The sequence below is a fragment of the Oryx dammah genome, unplaced genomic scaffold (assembly GCF_014754425.2).
Source record: "Oryx dammah isolate SB20612 unplaced genomic scaffold, SCBI_Odam_1.1 HiC_scaffold_2, whole genome shotgun sequence".
Lineage (NCBI taxonomy): Eukaryota > Metazoa > Chordata > Mammalia > Artiodactyla > Bovidae > Oryx > Oryx dammah.
Genome location: NW_024070186.1, coordinates 15,863,821 through 15,890,876, shown reverse-complemented (window position 1 = coordinate 15,890,876; position 27,056 = coordinate 15,863,821). Strand labels below are relative to the sequence as shown.

The 27,056-nt window shown below is 40.6% G+C and overlaps 1 protein-coding gene across 1 annotated transcript in view; it reads left to right on the top strand.

The window, feature by feature from the left end:
- Positions 1 to 26,574, top strand: part of BACE2 (beta-secretase 2) — a 104,397-nt gene extending 77,823 nt beyond the window's left edge. The window contains exon 9 of the mRNA XM_040232263.1: positions 26,008 to 26,574. Coding sequence (XP_040088197.1) covers positions 26,008 to 26,261 — 254 coding nt within the window. The 3' untranslated portion in view covers positions 26,262 to 26,574. The remainder of the gene's footprint in view (positions 1 to 26,007) is intronic.
- Positions 26,575 to 27,056: the final 482 nt, after the last annotated feature.

Sequence of the window (27,056 nt, the reverse complement as noted above, 5' to 3'; positions counted from 1 at the left end):
GTCCTTCACTGTCTCCTAGAGTTTGCTCAACCTCATGTCCATTGAGTAGATTATGCCACCCAACCATCTCATCCTTTGTCATCCCTTTCTCCTCCTGTCCTCAATCTTTCCCAGCATCAGGGTCTTTTCCAATAAGTCAGCTCTTCGCATATGGTAGGCAAAGTATTGGGGCTTCAGCTTCAGCAACAGTCCTTCCAATGAATATTCAAAACTGATTTCCTTTAGGATTGACTGGTTTGATCTCCTTGCTGTCAGTGCTGAGCACACAGCAAATGCACAATGAATGTTAGTCATTATAGTCATCTCTCATATTAAAATGGCATCTCATACCAGGAATAACAATACTTTATGGGACCTTGGGGATGAATTACAGTTTTTGGACAATGAAAGCAAAATGAATACAAAAAAATTCATAGAGAAGCTGTGTATATTTTCTTCTTCAAAGATATCCTCATTATGAAATAAGAGTTAAATGCCTGTCATTGCTATTTTCTGAATCCTAAAATCTTAAAACTAAGGAGTCCGTTTTTCCCATAGAATGTTTTTGAGGAGATGATACAAGGATGACACAGCAGTATTATTCAGCGATGTCTAGCTTGACAACTGGGTGGCTCTTCAGAAAGACCAGGAGAGCACAATAAATCTGATAGGGTGGTTAAACCCATTCCACTTGGAAGCGTCTGTAGAGTAAGCAGTGTGCTTGAAACGGAGTGTTCCCATAGCACACGGTTTAGAGGGAGGATCAGGTACTTCTGACTAATAGCCCAAGCTAGCAAGAAAAAGGCAGATCTCGGGGCAGGAAATTGAATTGCTAGAGGGATGAAGAAAGCGTATGCACCAGGGTAGAGGCTGGGAGAGATATTGCACTAAAGATAGGGTTTCAGAGGATGGAAAGCATCCCACTGCATTGAATTTGGGTTCAGGAACATCCTTGAGTTGTGCTGATACCATACTAAAGGTGATTGTTCAGTCACTCAGTCATGTCTGACTCTCTGTGATCCCATGGACTGCAACACGCCAGGTTTCCCTGTCCTTCACTATCTCCCAGAGTTTGCTCAAACTCATGTCCATTGAGTTGATGATGCCATCCAACCATCTCATCTTCTGTCACCTCCCTCCCCTCAATCTTTCCCAGCATCAAAGTCTTCTCCAGTGAGTGGGCTCTTCATATCAGGTGGCCAAAGTATTAGAGACTTAGCTTCACCATCCGTCCTTCCAAAGTATATTCAGGGTTGATTTCCTTTAGGATTGACTGGTTTGATTTCCTTGCTGTGCAAGGGACTCTCAAGAGTCAACACCACAGTTCAAAAGCAACTCTTTAGCGATCAGGGGAAGAACAAGAAATGTGAAGTAGATAAGAACTAACAACAAAAAGATAAAACAGAAGAAAATTGAGGGTTATAGTGAAATACATAACTATTATGTAGTGAAGGAAAGAAAATATGAATTTGATTTTTAAAAAAATAGCCTTAAACATTAGCTGTAGCTGTAGGACTGATAGGGAAGCTGCCGACCATCCTGGTAGCCTGTACTTGAACCAGACCTTCACTTTGACCTAAGACCCGTGGAGATATATGGACGGGAGTGAAGGAGGTGAGGGTATACAGGGAAAATGCCAAATGCTCACAGCTGACTTACTCAGGAGGTGAGGTTTCAGTTTTTATTTCTTACTGTCTAAATTGCTAAATCATGGTCGTAAAATAGAGGCCCAGTAAATAAAGCAGGTAAGTGATGCTTCATATTCTCATTTCAACAGCACTGTCTATTCCCACTAAGTAAAATAACAGTATGGAAGACAGAAGATAAATAGCAAATGGAAAAATTGTATCTGGACTGTTGTTGTTTAGTCTCTAAGTTGTGTCCTACTCTTGTGACCCCATGGAATGTAGCCCACCAGGCTCCTCTGTCCATGGCATTCTCCAGGCAAGAATACTGGAGTGGGTTGCCAGTTCCTCCTTCAGGGGATCTTCCCGACCCAAGGATCAAACCCAGGTCTCCCACATTGGCAGGCGTGTTCTTTACCACTGAGCCACCAGGGTAGCCCATCTGGACTACAGGCCACTTCATATTCTCTATAAATAAATCATCCCCCCTGCCCATGTACAGATCCGATGTCTTGCAGTATATCTTAAATACCAACGTGGACTTCTTTGACTTTGCCTTAGTGAACAGACTCGGCACCTTGAGGTTTGTCACTTTTTCAGTCATGAGTAAATGTTTACCTTTCAGGTGTGTATTCACTCTTTCAACCAGCTAGATTATCACTGAAAGAGCACTTTCTCTGCAACCTGAAACACTACTGTATCTCCCATGACTCTTTGCCCTCTTCAACCCAGAGGATCAAAGAAATAGAACAACTTTCTCCGCAATTTCTACTATCTTGTTAAATACCATTAAAGTAAAGGTCTCTATGGCAACAGCCATTAGATTGTCCACTTAACATATCAGAGAGCATAATCACTACATGTTTCTGGGTGAATTGCTGTTGGAAATGGTTTAATATTAAGCGTCTCTAAGTAGAGTGGAAATGGTATGGACCTAACAGAAGCAGAAGATATTAAGAAGAGGTGGCAAGAATACACAGAAGAACTATACAAAAAAGATCTTCATGACCCAGATAATCACGATGGTGCAATCACTCACCTAAGGCCAGACATCCTGGAATGTGAAGTAAACCGGGCCTTAGGAAGCATCACTATGAACAAAGCTAGTGGAGGTGATGGAATTCCAGTTGAGCTAGTTCAAATCCTGAAAGATGATGCTGTGAAAGTGCTGCACTCAATATGCCAGCAAATTTGGAAAACTCAGCAGTGGCTACAGGACTGGAAAAGGTCAGTTTTCATTCCAATCCCAAAGAAAGGCAATGCCAAAGAATGCTCAAACTACCACACAATTGCACTCATCTCACACGCTAGTAAAGTCATGCTCAAAATTTTCCAAGCCAGGCTTCAGCAATACATGAACCGTGAACTCCCTGATGTTCAAGCTGGTTTCAGAAAAGGCAGAGGAACCAGAGATCAAATTGCCAACAGCCACTCGATCATCGAAAATGCAGAAGAGTTTCAGAAAAACATCTATTTCTGCTTTATTGACTATGCCAAAGCCTTTGACTGTGTGGATCACAACAAACTGTGGAAAATTATTCAAGAGATTGGCAAGTCCACCTTACCTGACTCCTGAGAAATGTGTATGCAAGTCAAGAAGCAACAGTTAGAACTGGACATGGAACAGACAGTTCCAAATTGGGAAAGGAGTACCTCAAGGCTGTATATTGTCACCCTGCTTATTTAACTTATATGCAGAGTACATCATGTGAAAAAGTGGACTGGATGAAGCACAAGCTGGAATCAAGATTGCTGGGAGAAATATCAATAACCTCAGGTACACAGATGACACCACCCTTATGGCAGAAAGCGAAAAAGAACTAAAGAGCCTTTTGATGAAAGTGAAAGAGGAGAGTGAAGAACTTGGCTTAAAACTCAATATTCAGAAAACTAAGATCATGGCATCTGGTCCCATCACTTCATGGCAAATAGATGGGGAAACAGTGAAAACAGTGACAGACTTTATTATTTGGGGCTTTAAAATCACTGCAGATGGTGAGTGCAGCCATGAAGTTAGAAGATGCTTGCTCCTTGGAAGAAAAGCCATGACCAACCTAGACAGTACATTAAAAAGCAGAGACATTACTTTGCCAACAAAGGTCCGTCTAGTCAAGGCTATGGTTTTTCCAGTAGTCATGTATGGATTTTCTTTCTAAAAAGAAAGCTGAGCGCCGAAGAATTGATGCTTTTGAATTGTGGTGTCAGAGAAGACTCTTGAGAGTCCCTTGGACAGCAAGGAGATCCAACCAGTCCATCCTAAAGAAAATCAGTCCTGAATGTTCATTGGAAGGACTAACGCTAAAGCTGAAGCTCCAATACTTTGGCCACCTGATGCGAAGAACTGACTCATTGGAAAAGAGCCTGATGCTATGAAAGATTAAAGGCAGGAGGAGAAGGGGACAACAGGGGATGAGATGGTTGGGTGGCATCACTGACTCAATGGACATGAGTTTGAGTAAGCTCTGGGAGTTGGTGATGATGGACAGGGAGGCCTGGCATGCTGCAGTCCATGGGGTCACAAAGAGTCAGACATGACTGAGCAACTGAACTGAACTGAAGCAGAGCTACATTCTTCCCTACATTTCACCATGCCTTCTTTGTTAGGTGTTCTTATACAAGTTTTGTTGCTTTTTTTTTTTTTTAATGTATTTAAGTTCTTGGTACTTAAACATTAGATTTTACCAGCTGTGGGAATATACTCTTTGTCTCCTCTTTAGTGCAAATTGTTTAGCCATTAAAGTAATTACATCCCTCAGGGCAGCAATTAGGAGCCAGACAGTGGAATAAAGTGCAATAGTAAGTGGAAGAGATATGCTGCCTTTCTTTTTTCTTTTTTAAAGTGTTTATTTTTAAGTTATAACATGTTTGAAATGAAATTTTTTTCAGTTGCAAGGAGCCATATATTATGCACATACTTGGGAAAACCCAGATGTAACAAATGCTAACCTTTTGTCATATTGTCTTCAGAAATTAGTTGTAGAAATAGATAAATATAGCCAACACCCTATCCCACTGCCTTCCCAGAATTACTCCTTATGCTGAAATTTGTGTATATTCTTTTCATAATTACAGCATGTGATAACTTCACTATGTGGCTGTAACTATCTTAGATTAGTTTTCAATTGCTGTATAACAGTTACCCACAAATTTAGCAGCACTTCACAGCCTTGTGCAGGTACTGAGGGTCAAGAATTGAGAGGGTGCTCAGCTGGGTGGTCCTGGCCCAGAGTCTCTTATGGGGCTGCAGAAACCTGAAGGCTAACGGGGCGCTTCCAAGCTCACTCACTTGGTTGTTGGCCAGAGCCCTCTTTCCTTGCCATATGGACCTCATCACTGGCAGGCAGGGCACTGATCACCCCAGAACAATGACCCCAGAGAGAGAGAGAGCAGATAGAGTCCCTGACACGAAGCCACGGCCCTTTTATAATCTAATCTTAGAAGTCCGTGTCATTTTTTAATCTATTATTTAATCTATCACTTATGCCTACACTCTTGGTCACACAGAGCCACCTTGGTACTATATAACCTGGCAGAGGACTACATGGAATAAATATTAAGCAGCAGGGAATCACAGCAGGTCATCTTAGAAGCTGCCTGCTCAGTTCAGTCGATCACTCATGTCCAACTCTTTGCGACCCCATGGACTGCAGCACTGCAGGCTTCCCTGCCCATCACTAACTCCTGGAGCCCGCTCAAACTCATGTCCATTGAGTCGGTGATGCCATCCAACCATCTCATCCTCTGTTGTCCCCTTCTTCTCCTGCCTTCAGTCCTTCCCAGCATCACGTCTTTTCCAATGAGTCAGTTCTTTGCATCATGTGGCCAAAGTACTGGAGCTTCAGCTTCACCACCAGTCCTTCCAATGACTATTCAGGATTGATTTCCTATAGGATGGACTGGTTGGATCGCCTTACAGTCCAAGGGACTCTCAAGAGTCTTCTCCAACACCATAGTTCAAAAGCATCAATTCTTTGGTGCTTGGCTTTCTTTATAGTTCAACTCTCAAATCTATACATGACTACTGGAAAAACCATAGCTTTGAGTAGACAGACCTTTGTTGGCAAAGTAATGTCTCTGCTTTTTAATACGCTGTCTAGATTGGTCATAGCTTTTCTTCCAAGGAGAAAGTGTCTTTTAATTTCATGGCTGAAGTCCCATTTGCTATGATTTTGGAGCCCCCAAAAATAAAGTCTGTCACTGTTTCCACTGTTTCCCCATCTCTTTGCCATGAAGTGATGGGACCTGATTTTTGAATGTTGAGTTTTAAGCCAGCTTTTTCACTCTCCTCTTTCACTTTCATCAAGAGACTCTTTATTTCCTTTTTGCTTTCTGCCACAAGGGTGGTGTCATCTGTATATCTGAGGTTATTGATATTTCTCCTGGCAGTCTTGTGCTTCATCCAGCCTGGCATTTTGCATGATGTATTCTGCATATAAGTTAAATAAGCAGTGTGACAATATATAGCCTTGATGTACTCCTTTCCCAAATTTGAACCAGTATACTTTTCCATGTCTAACTGTTGCTTCTTGACCTGCATACACATTTCTCAGGAGGCAGGTAAGGTGGTCTGGTATTCTAATCTCTTGAACAATTTTCCACAGTTTGTTGTGATCCACACAGTCAAAGGCATTGGCATAGTTAATAAAGCCGAAGTAGATGTTTTTTTGGAACTCTTCTGCATTTTCGATGATCCAGTGGCTGTTGGCAATTTGATCTCTGGTTCCTCTGCCCTTTCTAAATCCAGCCTGGACATCTGGAAGTTCACGTGTCACATACTTTTGAAGCCTGACTTGGAGAATTTTGAGCATTACTTTGCTAACATGTGAAATGAGTGCAACTGTGCAGTAGTCTGAGCATTCTTTGGCATTTCCTTTCTTTGGAATTGGAATGAAAACTGACCTTCTCCAGTCCTGTGGCCACTGCTGAGTTTTCCAAATTTGCTGGCATATTGAATGCAGCACTTTCACAGCATCATGGGGATTTGAAATAGCTCAACTGGAATTCCATCACCTCCACTAGCTTTGTTCATAGTGATGGCTTTCTAAGGCCCACCTGACTTCACATTCCAGGATGTCTTGCTCTAAGTGAGTGATCACACCATCGTGATTATCTGGGTAATGAATATCTTTTTTGTATAGTTCTGTGTATTCTTGCCACCTCTTTTTAATATCTTCTGATTCTATTAGGTCCCTACCATTTCTGTCCTTTTTGTGCTCATCTTTGCGTGAAATGTTCCTTCGGTATCTCTAATTTTCTTGAAGAGATCTCTAGTGTTTCTCACTCTATTGTTTTCTTCTGTTTCTTTGTATTGATCATTTAGGAAAGCTTTCTTATCTCTCCTTGCTATTCTTTGGAACTCTGCATTCAGGTGGATGTATCTTTCCTTTTCTTCTTTGCCTTTCACTTCTCTTCTTTTCTCAGCTATTTGTAAGGCCTCCTCAGACAACCATTTTGCCTTTTTCATTTTTTCCCCCCTTGGGAATGGTTTTGATCACCCCCTCCTGTAAAATGTCACGAACCTCTATCCATATTTCTTCAGGCACTCTATCTATCAGATCTAATCCCTTGTATCCCTTCTCTAAGAATACTGGAGTAGGTTGCCATTCCCTTGTCCAGGGAATCTTCCTGACCCAGGGATCAAACCCAGGTGTCCTGCATTGCAGAAAGATTCTTTACCGTCTGAGCCACCAGGGAAGCCTAGAAGCTGCCTCCTGCTGCTGCTACCAAGTCACTTCAGTCGTTTCAGACTCTGTGTGACCCCATAGACAGCAGCCCACCAGTCTCCCCTGTCCCTGGGATTCTCCAGGCAAGAACACTGGAGTGAGTTGCCATTTCCTTCTCCAATGCATGAAAGTGAAAAGTGAAAGTGAAGTCGCTCAGTCGTGTCTGACTCTTCATGACCTCAGGGACTGCAGCCTACCAGGCTCCTCCGTCCATGGGATTTTCCAGGCGAGAGTACTGGAGTGGGGTGCCATCGCCTTCTCCGATTGTGTTTGCTAGATTTTCCAGTTTGAATGAGTACAGGTCATTCATTGTGACTGCTGTGCATTTTCCCATTATATGAGTATACCCAGATCATTTAGCCAGTCCTACTTTGATTAATGCTTGGGTTGTTTCTGATATTTCAGTTATAAACAGTACTATGCTGAACATCTTTGTACACATGAATGAGACCTTTTGTAAATGGAATTTGTAGGTGACTTGTATGCCAGCCTTCAGTATTACTGGCTGCTATCATATTTTTCTTTGAAGCAGGTGGACTACCAGAGCTATACAAGAATTTTCATTCTGTCAAAATGTTACCATATTCATTTCATTTTGTTTTGTTTTTGTCAATACGTATGTGAAATAGTGTCACATTTTAATGAAATCCTCCTGAAATTACATAACTTTTGCTATGTCTATGGACTGTTCAACCTTTTTATCTGATAGTGAATTTTTCTGGTAGCAATTTGTGCACATTTTTCTATTTAGTTTTTGTTGACATGCCTAAGTTCTTTCTATATTGGAGAAACTATTTTTCTGGGTTATGTGCATGGCAATTATTTTCTCCCAATCTCTCTGGCTTTTCTTGGGTTTGGTCTCTTTTATTTACGCTTTTTAAATTTAGTGAAATAGAATTTACTAATCCCTTTTTAAGGCTCTTATTCTCTACCTTTTTTGAGAAATTCTTCCTTACTCTAAAAAAATAGAAATTATTTTTCTTCTAAAGATATGATATACTTTTGTTTCATTTTCTTCTAAAATGTGAAGTAGGAATCTAATTTTTATGAGGCCATTGAATTTTCTCAGCATCATTTTTTGCTTATGTGCTTTTCCAAACACTTTTTTCAATATTTCACTGTGAAATTTTTCAATATACAAAAAGAGTAAAAGTAAAAAAATAATGTTCTGCGTACCAACCATCTGGATTTAATTTTAACATTTTGCCACATATTGGTATCTGTGCATATGTGTGTATGTATGGTTTACTGAACCATTTGCCAATAAGTTGCAATGTTATGGTATTTCACCCCTAAATATTTCATTATTCATCTCAAAAATACATATATCCTCCTACATAATCATATCAATATGAAACCTAAAATGTAACACTACTTACCTAATATGATGTAATATCTAAACCACAGTCCAATTTCCCCATTTGAAGGCCAGTTGTTTTATAGAATGGATCATACTCAAATTTATTGGGGTATTTCTTGATGGTATCATTTAATATGTTTGTTTGATGCCATATTCAAATTTCCTGTATACTTGAACTTCAGTCTAAAGGCTTGATTAGATTCAGGTTAAATGTTTTGCAAGGTACCTGTTAAACTTTAATAGCATCTTTGTCATGTATATATGTCTGGGTCTGTTTCTGAGAATTCTATTCTGTCCCAGTACGGGCAGTTTTGTATTCTTGTGCTATAACATATGGTTTTGATTCCTGTAGTTAAAAGAAGACTCACTATCTTGTAGGGGTTCGACTCTTTCTCCTTAGTCTTCTTTAAAATTGTGCTATCTACATTTGTTGTTTTATTTGGCTTGTCAAAATCTCTGAAGAATCATACCAAGATTTTGGTCAGAACCATACTGAATTTGTAGGTTAACTTAAGAAATCAGATCTTTACTGTATGAGTCTTTTCCGCATAAATGTGCTAAATCCCATTTGTTTAGGTAATCTTTTATGTCTTACATCAATGCTCTGTAGTTTTCTCTAAACAGGTTTTAACATATATACTTATTACCTCTCTATTGCTATGAGATTATTTAAAAATGTACATTCTAATGGATTGTTTGGTATACAGGCATTTGATTTTTTTTTTTTTTTTGTATATCAATCTTCTATCAAGCCATGTTGCTGGATTCTCCTTTTTTAAAATAGTTATTAGAGTCACTTGCATTTTCTTTGAAAAGTTATATGATCTGCAAATAGTACATTTTTATCATTTCTAATCTTTTATCTTTTGTTTTTATTTTGTGATGCTTTTAGAGGCAATATTGAATAGAAATGGATATTTTTCCATAATTTAATGGGAATAATTATTATATTTTACCGTTGAGCATAATATATGGGATAGGTTTGTGGAATTCCCTTCTAATCCTCAGTTAAGGGACTCCAGTAGTTTAGTATGAATGAAAAAAAAAATCACTTGGAAAAAAAAAAAACCACTTGACAGTTTCTACTAATGTTAAACAGACTCCTACTCAATGACTCAGCAATTTCATCTTAGGAGAAAGGAAGATGTATGTCCACTCAAAGACTTGACCAGAAACAGCTTTATTCATAAAACCAACCAAAGTACTGCATTCATTTAGTCATTCCATAAAACTATCATTTCCTTCCAACTAAGAACAGCCTCCTACAAAAGAGAATGGGTAAGCAAATGGTCATCTTTCCACTCAGCGTAACACTACCTAGCAATTTTCTTTCCGCTGAAGAATATACTTTAGTATTTCTTTTATTAAAATTTATGAAAGGTATATTTTATTTCATCATTTCTTTTTTTCTAATAATTTCATTTATTTATTTTTGGTTGCCCTGGACCACGGGCTTTCTCTAGTTGCTGTGAGTGTGGGCTACTCTCCTGCAGTGTGCAGGCTTCTCACTGCGGTGCCTTCTCTTATTGGGGAGCACAGGCTCTAGGCATGCAGGATTCGAGAGTTGCAGCGCATGGGTTCAGTTGTTACATTGTGCAGATCTAGGGTGCTTGGGCTTTAGTAGTTACTGCACACAGCCTTAGTAGTTGTGGCTCGTAGGCTCTAGAGCATAGATGCAGAAGCTGTGGTACACGGGCTTGGTTGCCCCATGGCATGTGGAATCTTCCTGGATCAGGGATTGAACCCATGTCCTCTTTATTTGCAGGCAGATTCTCATCCGCTGCACTTCCAGGGAAGTCCTCACCATTTCTTGAATCATAATTTAGCTATGTATGGAATTAGGTTGACCATTTTCCCTTAGTGTTCTGAAGATGCCATTCATTATGCTCCTGCCATCATAATTGACAGTGCATTTCCATTGTTACATCTTTAAGGGTAATCTTTTCTTTCTCTCTGGACAATGTTGAGAGTTCTTTTAATTTAAAATTTTTAGTGTTCTGAGTTTTCACCATGATATATATCTAGGTGTAGGTTATTTTATTAGCTTGCTAAAACTCATTGTACTCTCTGATTCTGATAATTTATGTTTTTCATCATCAACCCTAGAAAATTCTCAGTAATATCTCCTCCACTACTGCCTCATATCCTTTCTTCCTACTTTCTTCTAGTCTTCTATGAAATAAATTTTGGGATTTCTCATTATTTCCTACATATCCCTTGACCTTTTATTCATATTTTTCTCTCTTCATCTTTGTTGGGTTCTATGTGGGCTCCTCAGATACATCTTATATTAACCTCGTTCTCTCTTCAGCTGTGTTTAATCTGTTTTACCTATTCTGTAAGTTTTTAACTACATTGACTGTATATTTCATTTCCAGAAATGCTATTTTGTATTTTCTCAAATGTACTAGTTTACTTTTCTATCCAATCCAATGAGTCACTCAGTCATGTCCAACTCTTTGCAACCCCTTGGACTGTAGCCTGCCAGGCTCCTACCTCTATGGGATTCTCCAGGCAAGAATACTGAAGTGGGTTCCCCTTTCTTCTGCCAGGGGATCTTCCCAACCCAGGGACTGAACCCGGGTCTCCTGCATTGCAGGCAGACTCTTTACTGTCTGAGCCACCAGGGAAGCCCAGGGTCAGTCATAAAGAGTACATAAAATCTTCCCTTATTATTAATTTTTGAGCATCTTGATCAATTGTATGGGTGTTTCCTAATTTGTTTAACCCTTATTGATAGATATTTAGATTATTTCTAAACTTTTGTTGTTACAATGATGCTACAATGAACACCATTTACATATGTCTATTCACACATAAGAAAGTATACCTCCAGGATGGATTACCAGAAGTAGAATTACTGGGTGGAAGGGTGTAGAGTTTGTAATCTTGATGGATATGGTCACATTGCTTTCCTAACAGGTTATGCTTGTTTATACCTGGCTATACTAGTTTTCTAGCAATGTATGTGTTGGCCTGTTTCTCCAGACTCACCAACATGATGACCTTGGGGAATTTTGCCAAAAAGATTATCTCAGTGTAGTTTTAATTGTATTGCTTTATATAGGTGAGGTTGAGTTTCTTTTCATATATCTAAAGGCATTTGTTTTTCATATTCTGTGAACTATCTACACTGATCTTTTCCTCATTTGTTTTTTGTTGGATTTTTAGTTTTCCGTGTTAATTTGTAAGAGCTCTTTATGTGTACATTTGTCTGGAGGGGGCAAAAAACACTAAAATTCATATCTCAATTGTAAATTATTCTTAAACTTTGCCTCTGATGAATTTTAGTGTAAAAAACTATTTACTTGTATGCATTTAAGTATATCAGTCTTTTGCTCTAAGGTTCTTGGGCTTAATGTTCCATTTCAAATTATCTTCCTCACTAAAATTATTCTGTGAGTTAAGTACTTCTACATCTGGTTTCCCCTGGCATAGAATGTATAGATTAAATATTTTCCCTCAAGACGACTACCAGATTGTTTCTATAACATATAAAATGATCTATCTCTTCTTGACTAATTTGAAGTCCCACTATTATTGCATACCAAATTCAAGTAAATACTTGAGAAATATATATTTATTTCTGGACTTACTATTTTGTTCAGTTGTTATGTTGTAGAGTATTATTTTCCTTTTGTTCTTTTTTTCAAAACTTCTCTGCTATTCTTAATTTTCTTTTCCTTTATGAACTTTTGAATCAGTTTGTTCAGTTAAAAAAATAATCTTGTTGATGTTTTAGTGAGCTTTTAATCCCTTTAAACACAGCTATTGTATAATTCAAGCAGATTGTTGTATTTTCTAACATTGAAGGAGAACTCATCTCCCTGTTTTTGTGTCTGCTGACTGTTCTCTCATGGTGGATTTTTTTTCTCAGTTGGTTTGTAATTTTTTTGTTGTGAACTTATCTTTGGTGAAAGTGAAAAGTGAAGTCGCTCAGTCATGTCCAACTCTTTATGACCCCATGGACTGTAGCCTACCATGCTCCTCCGTCCATGGGATTTTCCAGGCAGGAGTACTGGAGTGGGGTGCCATTTCCTTCTCCAGAGGATCTTCCTGAACCAGGAATCAAACCCGGGTCTCCCATATTGTAGGCAGATGCTTTACCATCTGAGCCACCAGGGAAGTTCATCTTTGGTGAAAGTGCTTTTATTTTTCCATCTGAGAGACTTCAGTGCACTTTGGTTTGTAAAAATGTTCCTATAAAGCAATTTTGCATTTTTCTGTTGGGTGTTTTCAAACCAAGTATAGGATTTCTATACCAAGTTGTATAAATTCATATGTCAGCCATGCTTGAGGTACTGGTTTGGAGGTTCCATTTCTCATGGAAGAATCTCTCTTCCCTTCAACTTCTACCCCTTCTCAAACCTCGGACAGAGTCAGGCTTCCTTATTGATAGAGATTTTCTGGCTCCCTGTGCCGATGGGCCAGACTTTCATTGGCATCTCGGCTCTAGTACCTCTCTCCTTGGTGCTGGCATCAAGCACCACCACCCCCAGCTGCCCCCCCCCCCCCTTTCTGGGTATTGAAACTGTAGCACTAGGGTCTGTTTCTGACCTCAGCTGCATATTTTAAATTGAGCGTTGTTTTATTCTCATTTCTATGTGTTATGGCAGGAGAAAGTTCTACCTTTGCATCAACCAGCACTTGAAATCTTTGGGAACTCCCCTTTCCCCTGCCCTGGGTCTTATTTTGGTTTTCATAATAATCTGTGTTTGTCAAACACCACTTAGTTATGGGATTAGACTTCTCTATAAGGGATGGGCTGAGGCAGGAAGGAGAGCAGTGAGTAGGAGCTCTAAGATCATAACCTCTTGGGGAGCTTTTTAAATAGGCATGGTCCCTATCCTCACCTCCTTCTGTAGCCAGGTGTATCAGAATGGTGGTAGGTGGGAGGCTGATGGGTATTTTGGAAAAAGACCCCAAGATGCTTCTGTTCTGCTGCCCCTGCTTCTCCTCGACTCACCCTCCACTCCTACGGACGGTCACTATTCTAGTCTCAGATCAGATAAACAAGGCAGGAATCACAGTGAATCATGGAGCTGGCCAACCGAGGTCTTCAGCACAGTCTCCCATGCCTGGAAGAGGTATGAGGGACTGCAGTACTTTCAACTGCCTCTCTGTTGCCTGGGCCAAGTGTCCTAAAGCTAGGAAAATAATAGAGTGCTAAAATTGACAACTTTCTCTTAATGTATCCAAAGCTTCTGAAATACCACCCATCTCTTTTTATAGATTGAGACATTTAGCACCCAAGAGCTGTATAGATTTCAGCTTAGAAAATTTGAGACGCATCATGGATTGTGGCAATCGTTTCACTGTGAATTTTCTTTGCTGCAGGTTGAAATTGGATCTTCTGGTTCATGTTTAAAAATAGGGAAGTTAGCTGTTAAGAACAGAGTCTCAGAGATACGCCTCTGACATTTACTTAGGGTACAACCAAATGATGCCAAAGCCAAGGGCCCCCAAAGACATAGATTAGGCAGCCCTGCTTCCTCACTTTACAGAAAAGAACAACAAGGCTTCGGGATAGTAAACGACTTCAGGTAGTTGCAAAGCAAGGTTGTACTAAATCCATTACTCCTGTCCTGTAACCCAGGACACTTTTCTAGTAAACCATGTCCACTCAGAATACATCTCAGTACTGACTAATCCATCCATCAAAGGGGACAGGTCACTTTGTTTTGTATGCTATGATGGAAAAGATCTGACCATGATAAATGTTAGAGTTGGTAAAGGAGATATCTTCTTCAGGCATTCATTATCAACTAGGTCCTCACCTCCTAGGCGATAAGACAAAAAATGCATGATTAAAATTTTAACCCAAGACTTTGGTGAAAGAATTTAAAGTAACAGTGTGTTAATTATTAACAGCTGACATTCTGTAAACACTGGCCTTACTCCAGGCACCATGCTAAGTACTTAACTCCTGTTCACTTGATTATCCACACAACAAGGACTGTGCTGTTATTATCTTCTCTTTACAGATGGGGAAACTGCAGGGCAATGAAGTTAAATAACTTGACCAAAATGACACAGCTCATAAGTGACAAGTAGGATTTGAACCCCAGGGACCATGCTTTTAGCTACAGTATACTATGGCTTCTCAGGACATCAAACCAGTCAACCCTAAAGAAAATCAACCCTGAATATTCTTTGGAAGGACTGATGCTGAAGCTTCAATACTTTGGCTACCTGATGCAGAGTCAACTCATTGGAAAAGACCCTGATGCTGGGAAAGATTGAGGGCAAGAGGAGAAGGGGGCGGCAGAGGATGAGATGGTTGGATGGCACCACTGACTTGGTGGACATGGAGTTTGAGCAAACTCCAGGAGACAGTGAAAGACAGGGAAGCCTGGCATGCTGCAGTCCTTGGGGTTACAAAGAGTTGGACACAACTTAGCAACTAAACAACAAATGAAGTTAAAAGTTCTGTGATCAAAGAATTAATAGTATATGTAATATATGTGCAGGCTTTTCTGTGAATGGCATTTCTAGAAAATATCCTCTAGATGTTATTTATTTATTATTCATTTATTTTTAAATAAATAATAATTTTTGCCTGCACTGGGTCTTAGCTGCTACACACAGGCTTTCTCTAGTTGCAGCAAGCAGAGGCTCCTCTCTAGTGGCAGTGTGCAAGCTTTTCCTTGTGGTGGCTTCTCTTGTGGAGCATAGGTTTAGGGCGCTGGCTCAGTAGCTGTGGTGTGTGGGCTTAGCTGCCCCACAGCATGTGGGATCTTCCCAGACCAGGAATCAAACCCATGTTCCCTGGATTGGCAGGCAGATTGGCGGGTCACCATTTGGACCACCAGGGAAGTCCCAGGTGTAATTGAAAACCAACTTTCCTTTAGTGTTGAGTGCTATGATCAGATGCTCAATCATGTCCAACTCTTTGTGACCCCATGGACTGTAGCCCACCAGGCTCCTCTGTCCATGGGATTCTCCAGGCAAGAATACTGGAGTGGGTTGCCATTTCCTCTTCCAGGGGATCTTCCCAGCTCAGGGATCAAACCCACATCTTTAACATCTCCTGCATTAACAGGCAAGTTCTTTACCACTAGCACCACCTGGAAAGCCCTTCATGTTGAGTAGCTAGTTAGCAAATGAGAAGTCTGTTGTCTCCTGATGATACATTATGTCTGACAACCTTAAATGGGTGCTAGTTTTCAAAAACTTTTTAAAAGTACATAACTTTCCTGATTATAAGAATGACACACGTACATTAAAGAAAGTTGGATGATTTTTTTTAACTATTTTTGTTGTATTTATATATATGTACAGATGGTCCTAGACTTAAACGATGGTTTGACTTGAGATTTTTTGACTTTATAATGGTGTGAAAGCCATATGCATTCAGTAAAAAGTTTACTTCGAGGTGTGAATTTGGATCTTTCACTGAGCTGGTGATACGTGGTCCAATGCTTGTGGAGTGCTGGGCTGTGGCAGCCACAGCTCCCAGTCAGCCAGGTGATCACAAGTGTAAATAACCAATATCCTTAGAACTACTCAGTACGCACAGATGCTGTTTTCCACTTTCAATACAGTATTCAATAAATTACAGGAGAGATTCAACCCATTGTTATAAAATAGGGTTTGTCTCAGACGATTTTGCCCATGTGTACATGCTCAGCCTTTAAGTCGTGTCCGACTCTTGCAACCCCGTAGACCATAGCCCACCAGGCTCCTCTGTCCATGGAATTTCCCAGGCATGAATACTGGAGTTGGTTGCCATTTCTTCCTCCAGGGGATCTTTCTGAACCAGGGATCAAACCCACATCTCCTACACTGCAGGTGGATTTTTACCACTGAGCCAAGTGGAAGCCCTGATTTTGCACATCTATAGGCAAATGTAGGTGTTCTGAGCACAGTTAAGATAGTCCAGGCTAAGCCAGGATGTTCAGTAGGTTAGGTGTATTAAATACATTTTTGATTTAGTGATATTTTCAACTCACCATGCTTTTATTGCGATGTAGCCCCATCATAAGTCTAGGAAAGTGTGTGTGTGTGTGAGAGAGATATGAAAAAGTATATAAGCTTGGGCATTCCACTTAAAGAACAATGCTAAAATCAATTGCTAGGTACCTAACAGAGCTGGGGTTGGTTTTGTTTTTTCTTTTTCATCCTAAATGCAATCATTTTCACATCTGTTATTCTTTGATGCATTTTTTGATTGCCTTGTTCTTTTGATTTTTGAAAAGCGTTGTTGAGATATGAAATGAGCCATTCACATTACAGGGTACAATTTGAAGTTTTACATAAGATGATAAATATTTCCATCAAGCCCCAAAATTTTCTTGTACTTTTCTATTCTATCTACCCCCTAGACCTTGCTGCCCCCTAACCCCAGATAGCCCCTGCTCTGCCTTCTGTCACTACAGATTACTTTTCCCTTGTTAGAATTTCATATAAATGAATCCTAGCATGCATGCCTTTTTGCCTGGCTTCTTTCACTCAGCATAATTGTTTTAAGATTGACTTCTTTTTGTTTCTTGTATCACTCGTTCGTTCATTTTTATGCTGTGCAGTACTCAGTTGCACAGATATAATTGGTTTACCCTCTTTCACCTGTTGATATTTGGGTTATTTCTGGGTTTGGGGGCTGTTATAAATTAAGTTGCTCTGAAAATTAGTGTTGAAGTCCTTGGATATAATTTTCATTTCTCCTGAGTAAATACCTAGAAGTGGAATGGCTGAGTCCTATCAAGGGGACGTGATTTTCTTCCTAAGAAATTGCCAAACTGTTTTTCAGAGCTGACTGTGTCATTTTCCATTCCCACCAGCTGTATATGAGTGTTTCAGTGCCTCTGTATATGCATCAGCATTTGATATGGCCAGTCTTTTTCATTCTAATAGGTAGCTGCAGTTGTTGTTTAGTCCTGCTCCAGAGGATCTTCCCAACCTAAGGATCAAACCCATGTTTCCTGCATTGCAGGTGGATTCTTTACCACTGAGCTACTGGGGAAGCCCCTAGTAGGTAGTTGATGGTATCTTATTGTGGTTTAAATTTGCCTTTCCCTAAGGAAATGGCAATCCACTCCAGCACTCTTGCCTGGAAAATCCCATGGACGGAGCAACCTGATAGGCTACAGTCCATGGGGTCGCAAAGAGTTGGACATGTCTGAGCGACTTCACTTCACTTCCCTAATGGCTAATAGGCTTTCCCATCTTTTCACGTGCTTATTTGCCATTCACACATCTTCTTTGGTGAAGTGTCTTTTCCAGTTCTCTTGCCCATGTTTGTACTAAGTTGCTGTTTTCTTGGGCTAACCAGGTGGTGCTGGTGGTAAAGAACCACCTGCCATTGCAGGAGACAAAAAGACTCGGGTTTGATCCCTGGGTCAGGAAGATGCCGTGGAGGAAGGCATGGCAACCCCCTCCAATATTCTTGCCTGGAGAGTCCCATGAGCAGGAGGCTGGCAGGCTACAGGCCATAGGGTCACAGAGTCGTGCTGAAGCAACTTAGCACACACACTTGTTTTCTTATTTTTGAGTCAGAATTCTTTATATTCAGAATGCAAATCTTTTGTCAAAAATGGGACTTGCAAATATTCTCTCCCGATATTTTCAGCCTCTTAACATTGTCTTTCGAAGAGGACAGATTCTTAATTTTGATGAAATAAGACTCAATCAATGTTTTTCTTTTACACATTGTGTATTTTAGTGTTATAGCTAAGAAATTTTTTGCTTCACTTGATGATGTGAAGATTTGCTCCTATGTTTTTTCTAAGCATTTTATAGTTTTAGAAATGTTTCCAAATATTTAGGGATTTTCCAGTCATCTTTCAGTGGCTAATGTCTAGTTCTACCATTGCCAGAGAACACACTTAGTGCAAGTTGAATCCTTTTAAATGTATTGAAAGTTGTATTGTGGCCCAGGAAATAGTCTATCTTAGTAAATATTCCAAGTGCTCTTGAAAAGAGTGTATTTTCGGTTGTGTGGGTGGAGTATTCTATAATTGTTAAGTTAGGTGATAGAATTGTTCAGGTCGTCTATGTCCTTTGTTATTTTCTATCTATTTTTAAGAAAAGGAATTTGAACTCTCTTACTCTATTTGTAAAATTGCTTCTTCCTCCTTACACTTTTACCATTCTTATGTTATATATTTTGAAATTCTATTTTAGATATAAAAACATTTAGTATTATGCCATGTTTATGAACTGAACATTTTATCATTATGAAATTACTGTGTTTATCTGATAGTACTCTGCTCTGGATCTACTCTGTCTGATATTATTATACACACTCTGGGTTTCTTTTTATGAGCATTGGCATGATACATCTTTTTAAATCCTATGACTTTCAACATAATTGAGTAGTAACATTTAAAGTGGGTTTCTTGTAGGTAGCATATAGTTGGGTCTTGCTTTTTATCTAGTTTGACAATCCCCAATTTTTAACTGGAGTGCTTAGACCAGACATCAGCAAACAACAGCCGGTAGCTAAATCTAGCATGTGACCTGCTTCCATATGGCCCATGAACTAAGAATGGTTTTTACATGGTTAAATGGTTGTTAAAAAATCAGAAGAATATGTGATAGAAACCATGTGTGACCCCCAAAATTAAGACATTTACAGTCTGGTCCTTTATGGAAAAAGTTCATAAACCCCTAGTGTAGACTATTTATATTTCACGAGATGATAGATATGGTTGGATTTAAGTCTGTAGTCTTGCAATGTGTTTCCTCTGTCTCAGCTGTTCCTTTTTTCTCTTTTTCCATCTTCTCTTGAATTGAATATTTTTATCTCCTCGGCTAGTTTATTAGCTATGACTCTTGGCTGTGTTATTTTAGTGGCTCTAGGGTTTGTAGTATCCATTTACTTTATCACACCTACCGCTTCCTGTAGTAAACAAACCTACAAACTGTCCTTCCCTTTCTTGCCTTCTGTTCTTTCTATAATATTACCATCATGTGTATTTTACAAATCTCCTGTGCGTGAATGCTAAGTCACTTCAGTTGTGTCCAACTCTGTGTGACCCTATGGACTGTAGCCCGCCAGGCTCCTCTGTCCATGAGAATTCCCAGGCAAGGATACTGGAGTGGGTTGCCATGTCCTCTTCCAGGGGTTCTTCCCGACCCAGGGATCGAACCCACGTCTCTTATGTCTCCTGCATTGGAGGCAGGTTCTTTACCACTAGCGCCACCTGGGAAGCCCAGAATTCACCCAGTACATTGTTATTACTTTTGCTTGAATCAGTCAGTTATCTTTTAAAATATTTAAAGTTAGAAATAAAGATTTTACAATTGCCTACATAGGTACCATTTCTAGTGTTCATTTCTGTGCGTAAGTCCCACTGATCTCATTTTTCTTCTGCTGGAAGGGTTTCCTTTAGTGCATTTGATGGTGGAGATCTGAGGTAATGCTCTCTTTCTTTCAGTTTTATTGAGGTATAATTGGCAAATAAAAGCTATGTATATTTAAGGTGTACACCTTGATGTTTTGATATATGTGTACATTGTAAAATGATTAATTGTTGTCTAGTCACTCAGTCGTGTCCAACGCTTTGTGACCCCAGGGACTGTAGCCCGCCAGGCTCCTCTGTCCTTGGGATTCTCCAGGAAAGAATACTGGAGTGGGTTGCCATGCCCTCCTCCAGGGGGTCTTTCCAACCCACAGCTCAAACCCACATCTCCTGCCTTGGCAGGCAGGATTTTGTTGTTGTTGTTGTTTTACCACTGAGCTCCCAAGGAAGCCCACTGTAAAATGATTACTCAAAGTAGTTAACATATTCATCATCTCACATAATCCTTTTCTCCTTTTTTTTTTTTTTTTTGGTGGTAGTGAGAACCCTTAAGATACACCCTCTTAGCAAATTGCAAGTCTACAATACTGTTAACTACAGTCACCATGCTGTACCTTAAATCCCAGACTTACTCATCTTGCATAACTAAAACTTTGCCTCCCTTAACCAATATCTCCCCTTACTTGTACCCCGCAGCCCCTAGCAATCACTATGGTACTCTCTGAATCTATGAGTTTGACTTCCTCTAGATTTCATATGTAAGTGGATCGTGCAGCGTTTGTCCTTCTGTGTCTGGCTTATTCCGTTTAGCAGTATTCTCCAGGTTCATCCATGTTGCCCAGATGGCAAGATATCCTTCTAAGACTGCATAATATTTCAATATACGTGTGTGTGTGTATGTGTGTATGTCTGCTTATGATAAATTCTTTCAGCTTTTAAATGTCTGGAAACATTGCTTTATCATCACTTTTGATAAATACTTTTGTTTGGGATAGAATTCTAGGCTGGCTGGGTTTCTCCCCTTGGTACTCTAAAGATATCACTCTACTGTCTTAGAGCTTGTATAGTTTCTGACATGAAATCATCTACAGTCCTTTTCTTTGTTGCTTGGTACATAATATTTCTTTTTCTCTCTTCTTTAAAGATTTTCTCTTTAACACTGGTTATCAGCAATTCACTAGTATATCCATGTTTCTTGTACTTGGTGTTCTCTGAGCCCCTTGGATCAGTGGGTTTATAGTTTCTAATCCCATTTGGAAAATTTTTGGTTACTATTGCTTCAAATATTCTTTCTGCCTCCCATCCTCTCCTCTTATTTGGGTGGTCCCACAGTTTACTGATTTTCTATTTTTTTCAGTATTTTACTTTGTTTCATTTTAATCATTCATATTGCTGTGTTTTCAAGTTCACTTATTTTTTTTTTCCAATGTGTAATCTGCTATTAACACCATTCAGTATATTTTTCATCTCATGTAGTAGTTTTTAATCCCTAGAAGTTTGATTTATGTCTTTTTTATAGTTTGTATTTTAGGACTTCCCAGGTGGCACAGTGGTAAAGAATCTGCCTGCCAGTGTGGGAGACACAGGAGATGCAGGTTCGATCCCTGGATTGGGAAGATCCCCTGGAGAAGGAAATGGCAACCCACTCCAGTATTTTTGCCTGGAGAATCCCATGGACAGAGGAGCCTGGTGGTTAAATTCCATGGGGTCACAAAAGAGTCAGACACAACTGAGCACACGTCTCTATTTAATGTGACTAATATTTTGTCTATCATTTCCTAAGTAGAATAGAGGAATAATAACTGGCTTAATATAATTTCTAATAATCCTATCCTGTGTTATTTCTTCATAAATTTTAATTTATTAATTTTTTCCCTGTTATGAATTTTTGTTTCTTTGCACCTTAATTTTGCATTAGATGACAGACATTGTGAATTTTACCCTGTTGGGTGTCAAATACTTTTGTGTTCTTTAAAATACTCTTGAGATTTGTTCTGGGTCACAGTTAATTTCCTTATAAAGAGTTTGATCCTTTTTTGTCTTGCTTTTAAGCTTTATCAGAGTCATCAGAGTAATTTTAGTCTAGGGATAATCTTTCCTACTACAAAGGAAAGACCTTTAGTACTCTTTAAGTACCCTGTGAATTGAGTGAGCTTTTCTGGGTTTTTGTTTTTCACTGTGGGAAACAGTTAAACAGGAAGTAATTGGCCGCAGTCATCATTCTTATGTGAGCATAAGAATTATTATTGTTGTGTGAGCTCACGTGATTCTTGTGTGAGCTCCAAGAAAGTTTCTGTTCATCCTTCCAAGTGGTTCTTTCACTGGCCTTCATTCATTTTAAGGTCAGCACTGGGCGGACGGCTCAGGGGAAGTCCTCTGGGAATGTGTGGGTTTTCACTGTGTAGCTGTCTCTCCTCTGCATCTCGCTACCTGCAAACCCCAAGAGCCCTTGCTTCTCTGGGTTTCTGCCTCTATCTCCCCAACTTGGGTGACACCCTTGTCTGTTCCACTGCCCAGAAACTCTCTCAGTGTGGGAAGAGGGGCACCTGGGAGGCTGGCTCCATCTGCTTCCATCCCTCAGGGTTTACTGTATCTCTTTACCCAAATTTTAATATCTTCAAAGTCTTTCATATATATATAGTCTATTATTTTAGTTGTTTCAGGTGGAAGGGTAAATCTTGTCCCTCTTCCATCTTGTCTGGAAACAGAAGTGGTTTCAAGTGACTTTTCATTTCTTGGTGCTTTGTTCTATTAAGATATTATCTTTCCACTAAGCATGTTTCATTCTCATAATTGCTTGTTAAAGCTTCTCTATTTATAAAGTAAATGAAGCTTTGAAAAGACAAATGGCCTACTGTGGAAAGACATTTGCAAGAAAAGAAAGTTTTTACTATATACATAACTCTTAACAAATCCATGAGAAAAAAATAGGACTTATAATAGAAATGGTCAATGAGTGTATTTTTCAAACGAGTACCCAACTAGTAATCAAAGAACTACAGACATGATTTTGGATTGAGAACCATCATTTTCCCTTACAGATGCTGGTGTTGGTAAGAGTGTGAGAAGTGGTACCCCAACTTGTGTTGATGGGTATGTGTGTAGTGTCTCAGCCTTTCTTGTATATATCCGATGCCTAAAAGTGAGCGTACCTTGACCCATAGTTTTACTTTATTAATTCATTCTGAAACAAACTATGAATAAGGGCAAAGACTTAGGTAGATGATGTTTCATATGTCAGTGTTCACAGTGGTGGAAGTATTAAAAACCACTTAAATGGTCTCAGAGATTGGTAAGCAGATTTGATACATCTATAATATGGTTTTTGTGTAATCATAAAAACAGCATGGTTGAAAATTAAATGATATGAAAAGACATGTCACATATAAAGTGAAAATACAGTGTTTGGAACAGCATGATTCCATCTGTGTTTAAAAAATTGATGCCTATGATTATATTCAAAAATGTCAGTATTGGCTATTTGTGAGTGGTAAATTTTGAGCATGTTTTTATTTGCTTATTTACTCACAGTTTCAAATTTTTTACCATACTATCTATTGCCTTTGTAATAAAGGTTATTTTGTTATGTAACAATGTGTATGCTTAGTCGTATACAACTCTTTGTGACCCGGTGGACTGTAGCCCACCAGGCTCCTCTGTCCATGGGATTCTTCAGGCAAGAATACTGGAGTGGGTTGCCATTTCCGTCTCCAGGGGATCTTCCTGACCCAGAGATCTAATCTGTGTCTCTTGCATCTTCTGCTTGAATTGAAGGGAAGGGAAGTCGCTCAGTCGTGTCCGACTCTTTGCGACCCCATAGATTGCAGCCTGCCAGGCTTCTCTGTCCATGGGATTTTCCAGGCAATAGTACTGGAGTGGATTGCCATTTCCTTCTCCAGGGAATCTTCCCATCCCAGGGCTCGAACCCGGGTCTCCTGCATTGAAGACAGAGGCTTTACCGTCTGAACCACCAGGGAAGTCCTTGGTAAGTGAATTCTTTACCCACTGAGCCGTCAGGGAAGCCCTTGTTATGTAATGTTTGTTAAATGCTCTAGGGCTTCCCTATGGCTTGGATGGTAAAGAATCTGCCTGCCATTCAGGAGACCAGGTTCAGTCCCTGGATGAGGAAGATCCCTGGTAACTCACTCCAGTATTGCCTGGAGAATCCCATGGACAGAGGAGCCTGGTGGACTACAGTCCACAGGGTCACAAAAAGTCTGACACAACTGAGTGACTAACACTTCACTTTCCTTTCTGTCGTTAGCTGAGGATGGCTATAGGCACTTGAGCGTCTAGACGAACGGAAGGCCAGCATCCCTCTGTTCGTAGATGCTTGCACGCTCTGTTTCTTGCTTTTCTCTCCCAGCACTTTTAGAAAAAGTCAGGCATGCTACATGCTAAGTTACTTGAGTCATATCCAACTCTCTGTGACCCTGTGGAGTGTAGCCTTCCAGGCTCCTCTGTCCTGGGATTCTCCAGGCAAGAATACGGAGCGGGTTGTCATACTCTCCTCCAGCGGATCTTCCTAATGCAGGGATCGAACCCACATCTCTTATGTCTCCTGCATTGGCAGGCAGTTTCTTTACCACTAGCGCCACTTGTGAAAAGAAAAAGCCATGGATCCGTATTAACAGCATCCACATCTGTAGTAAGAAAAAGCAACCGCTTTGCAAATTATTCCCATTTGTCTTTTCCCTCACTTTCAGTTCAGTTCAGTTCAGTTCAGTCGCTCAGTCGTGTCCGACTCTTTGCAACCCCGTGAATCGCAGCACGCCAGGCCTCCCTGTCCATCCCCATCTCCCGGAGTTCACTCAGACTCACGTCCATTGAGTTGGTGGATGCCATCCAGCCATCTCATCCTCTGTCGTCCCCTTCTCCTCCTGCCCCCAGTCCCTCCCTCACTTTAGACCATACCTTTAAAGGCTGTGATTCCATTATTATTTTGATTTTTTCTTCCCTCAGGAAAAAAGGATTTTAGTGGGCAGGCCTTAGGATCTTGAGCCTTTACCTATAGGAAAATTAAATGCTTAGCAGTCAGTTTAAATGGGTCATGAGGCCTTTTTCTTTTTCCAAGTAAAGCTTGAGATGCCAAGCAAATTCTACACTTGGAAAGGAGCAGATCAGCCTAGTACAAACAAAGGAAATACTAGTGATCCCCAAACTAGAAAGAAAGTCCTTCTCCAGGGAGAAGTTTTTTCAGGAATCAGTTTGCAAAAGTAATGGGTAGAAATGTAGCTGTGTTTTGGGTTTTTTATTTTTTTCTTGTTACCAGCTATGTCCTAAATCCACTAGTATACTCATTTAACACTCTTTATTTTATTTTTTCACCTCAAGGCATGTGGGATCTTAGTTCCCTGACTAGGGACTGAACCCACTCCCCCTGCAATGGAAGTGCAAAGTCTTAACCACTGAACCACCAGGGAAGCCCCTCATTTCCCTCTGTTGATTCTGGGCACTGTGTACACTGGAGATGTGTACAAGTTTAAGTGTGGGGCAAGTGTGGGGTGGGGAAGAGTCTCCTGGGCCAGGCTGACCCCGCTGGTCTTGGAGCCCATTAGGAGTGTGGGTCAGGCATGTTACCTACTATGGAATCTACCACGGAGCAGGAACTCAGGGTGACTCCACAGGGGAAATCCCCATGATTCTGGCAGGTGCAGCTGAGTTTTCTAAGCTCTAGACGCTTCTTACTCTTCCTTGCTCATCTCCACTGAGGGTGCACAGCCACACGGCTCCCCAGCGGGCTCTGACTGGTACATGCTCACCTGCCTGGTGCTCCGTTCTTGGCGTGAAGGACCTGATGCTTCTGTATCCTTCTGCACATTGCTCTCCGCCATGTGGGTTCAGCACCTGCAGACCTTGAGACATGCTGTCACTCCAGCAAGAAGGGGAGTGAACCCTCTGAAGGCACACAGCCACCGAGACCTCCCTGGTGTGTGCTCAGACTCCGGGGCCTTTGGAACATGAGAGCCAATGTGACTTGACTGTGGCTGATAAAGCAAAAGGTTATCTCTTGTGTCATGGGATAGAGATGACTGCTCGGTTCATAGCTGTGGCTTTCCCCTCTTCTGTCTCCTCAGAAATCGCAGGTGCTCCGGTGTCTGAAATTTCTGGGCCTTTCTCAACAGAGGACATAGCCAGCAACTGCGTCCCTGCCCTGCCGTTGAACGAGCCCATTTTGTGGATTGTCTCCTATACTCTCATGAGCGTGTGTGCACTCATCCTTCTTGTTTTAATCACCCTGCTGCTACTTCCGGTCCGGTGTAGGCATAACCCCCGAGATCCCGAGGTGGTCAACGATGAGTCCTCCCTCGTACGGCATCGCTGGAAATGAAGAGAAAAGCCTAGTGACCGTGAACTCAACAATTAAGACGATTCAGTGCAGCAGGCAGGGGTTATAAGGCAAGGCTTCTTCCCATGCACACTAGTCTTAAATCTCTGTTTTGCTCCCAGATGCCTTCCAGATTCACTGTATTTTGATTCTTGACTTTACAGCTTCCTCTTTCTCCCCTACTTCCAAGGAAAATGATAATAAAAAAGCACCTCATTCTTAATCAAAACAGAGTGAATTGGGCTTCAGGGTTTATGTAGCTGGTTATACCAAACTATTTGGGTGTGCCACCCCCCCCACCCCCCCAAAAAAAAAACAAGCCTTGGCTTGTTCTCTTTTCCCTTCTATCTCTGGAGAAATACGTGCATATACTTTATAACTCTTCTTAGCTAATGGGAAGCTTTTTGTATTGATCACATTTAAGGGTGTTTTGTACCAGGATCCGCCTGAGTCAAAGTGATACAAAAAGGTTTGCAATATGACAGCAGGAGAAGTAGTCTGGGGCCTGATGATAAAAAACATCCTGCCCCTTTCTGAGTTAGAAGGAGAGCATCAGGCCCCTTTTCTGGGTCTCTCTGGGCTCGTGCGTGTTCAGTCGCTTCAGTTGTATCCAACTCTAGGTGACCCTATGGACTGTCGCCCTCCAGGCTCCTCTCTCCACCGGGTTTCCCAGGCAAGAATACTGGAGTGGGTTGCCACGACTTCCTCCAGGAGATCTTCCTGACCCAGGGATCGAACTCACAACTCTTGCATCTCCTGCACTGGCAGGGGGGTTCTTTACCACTAGCACCACCTGGG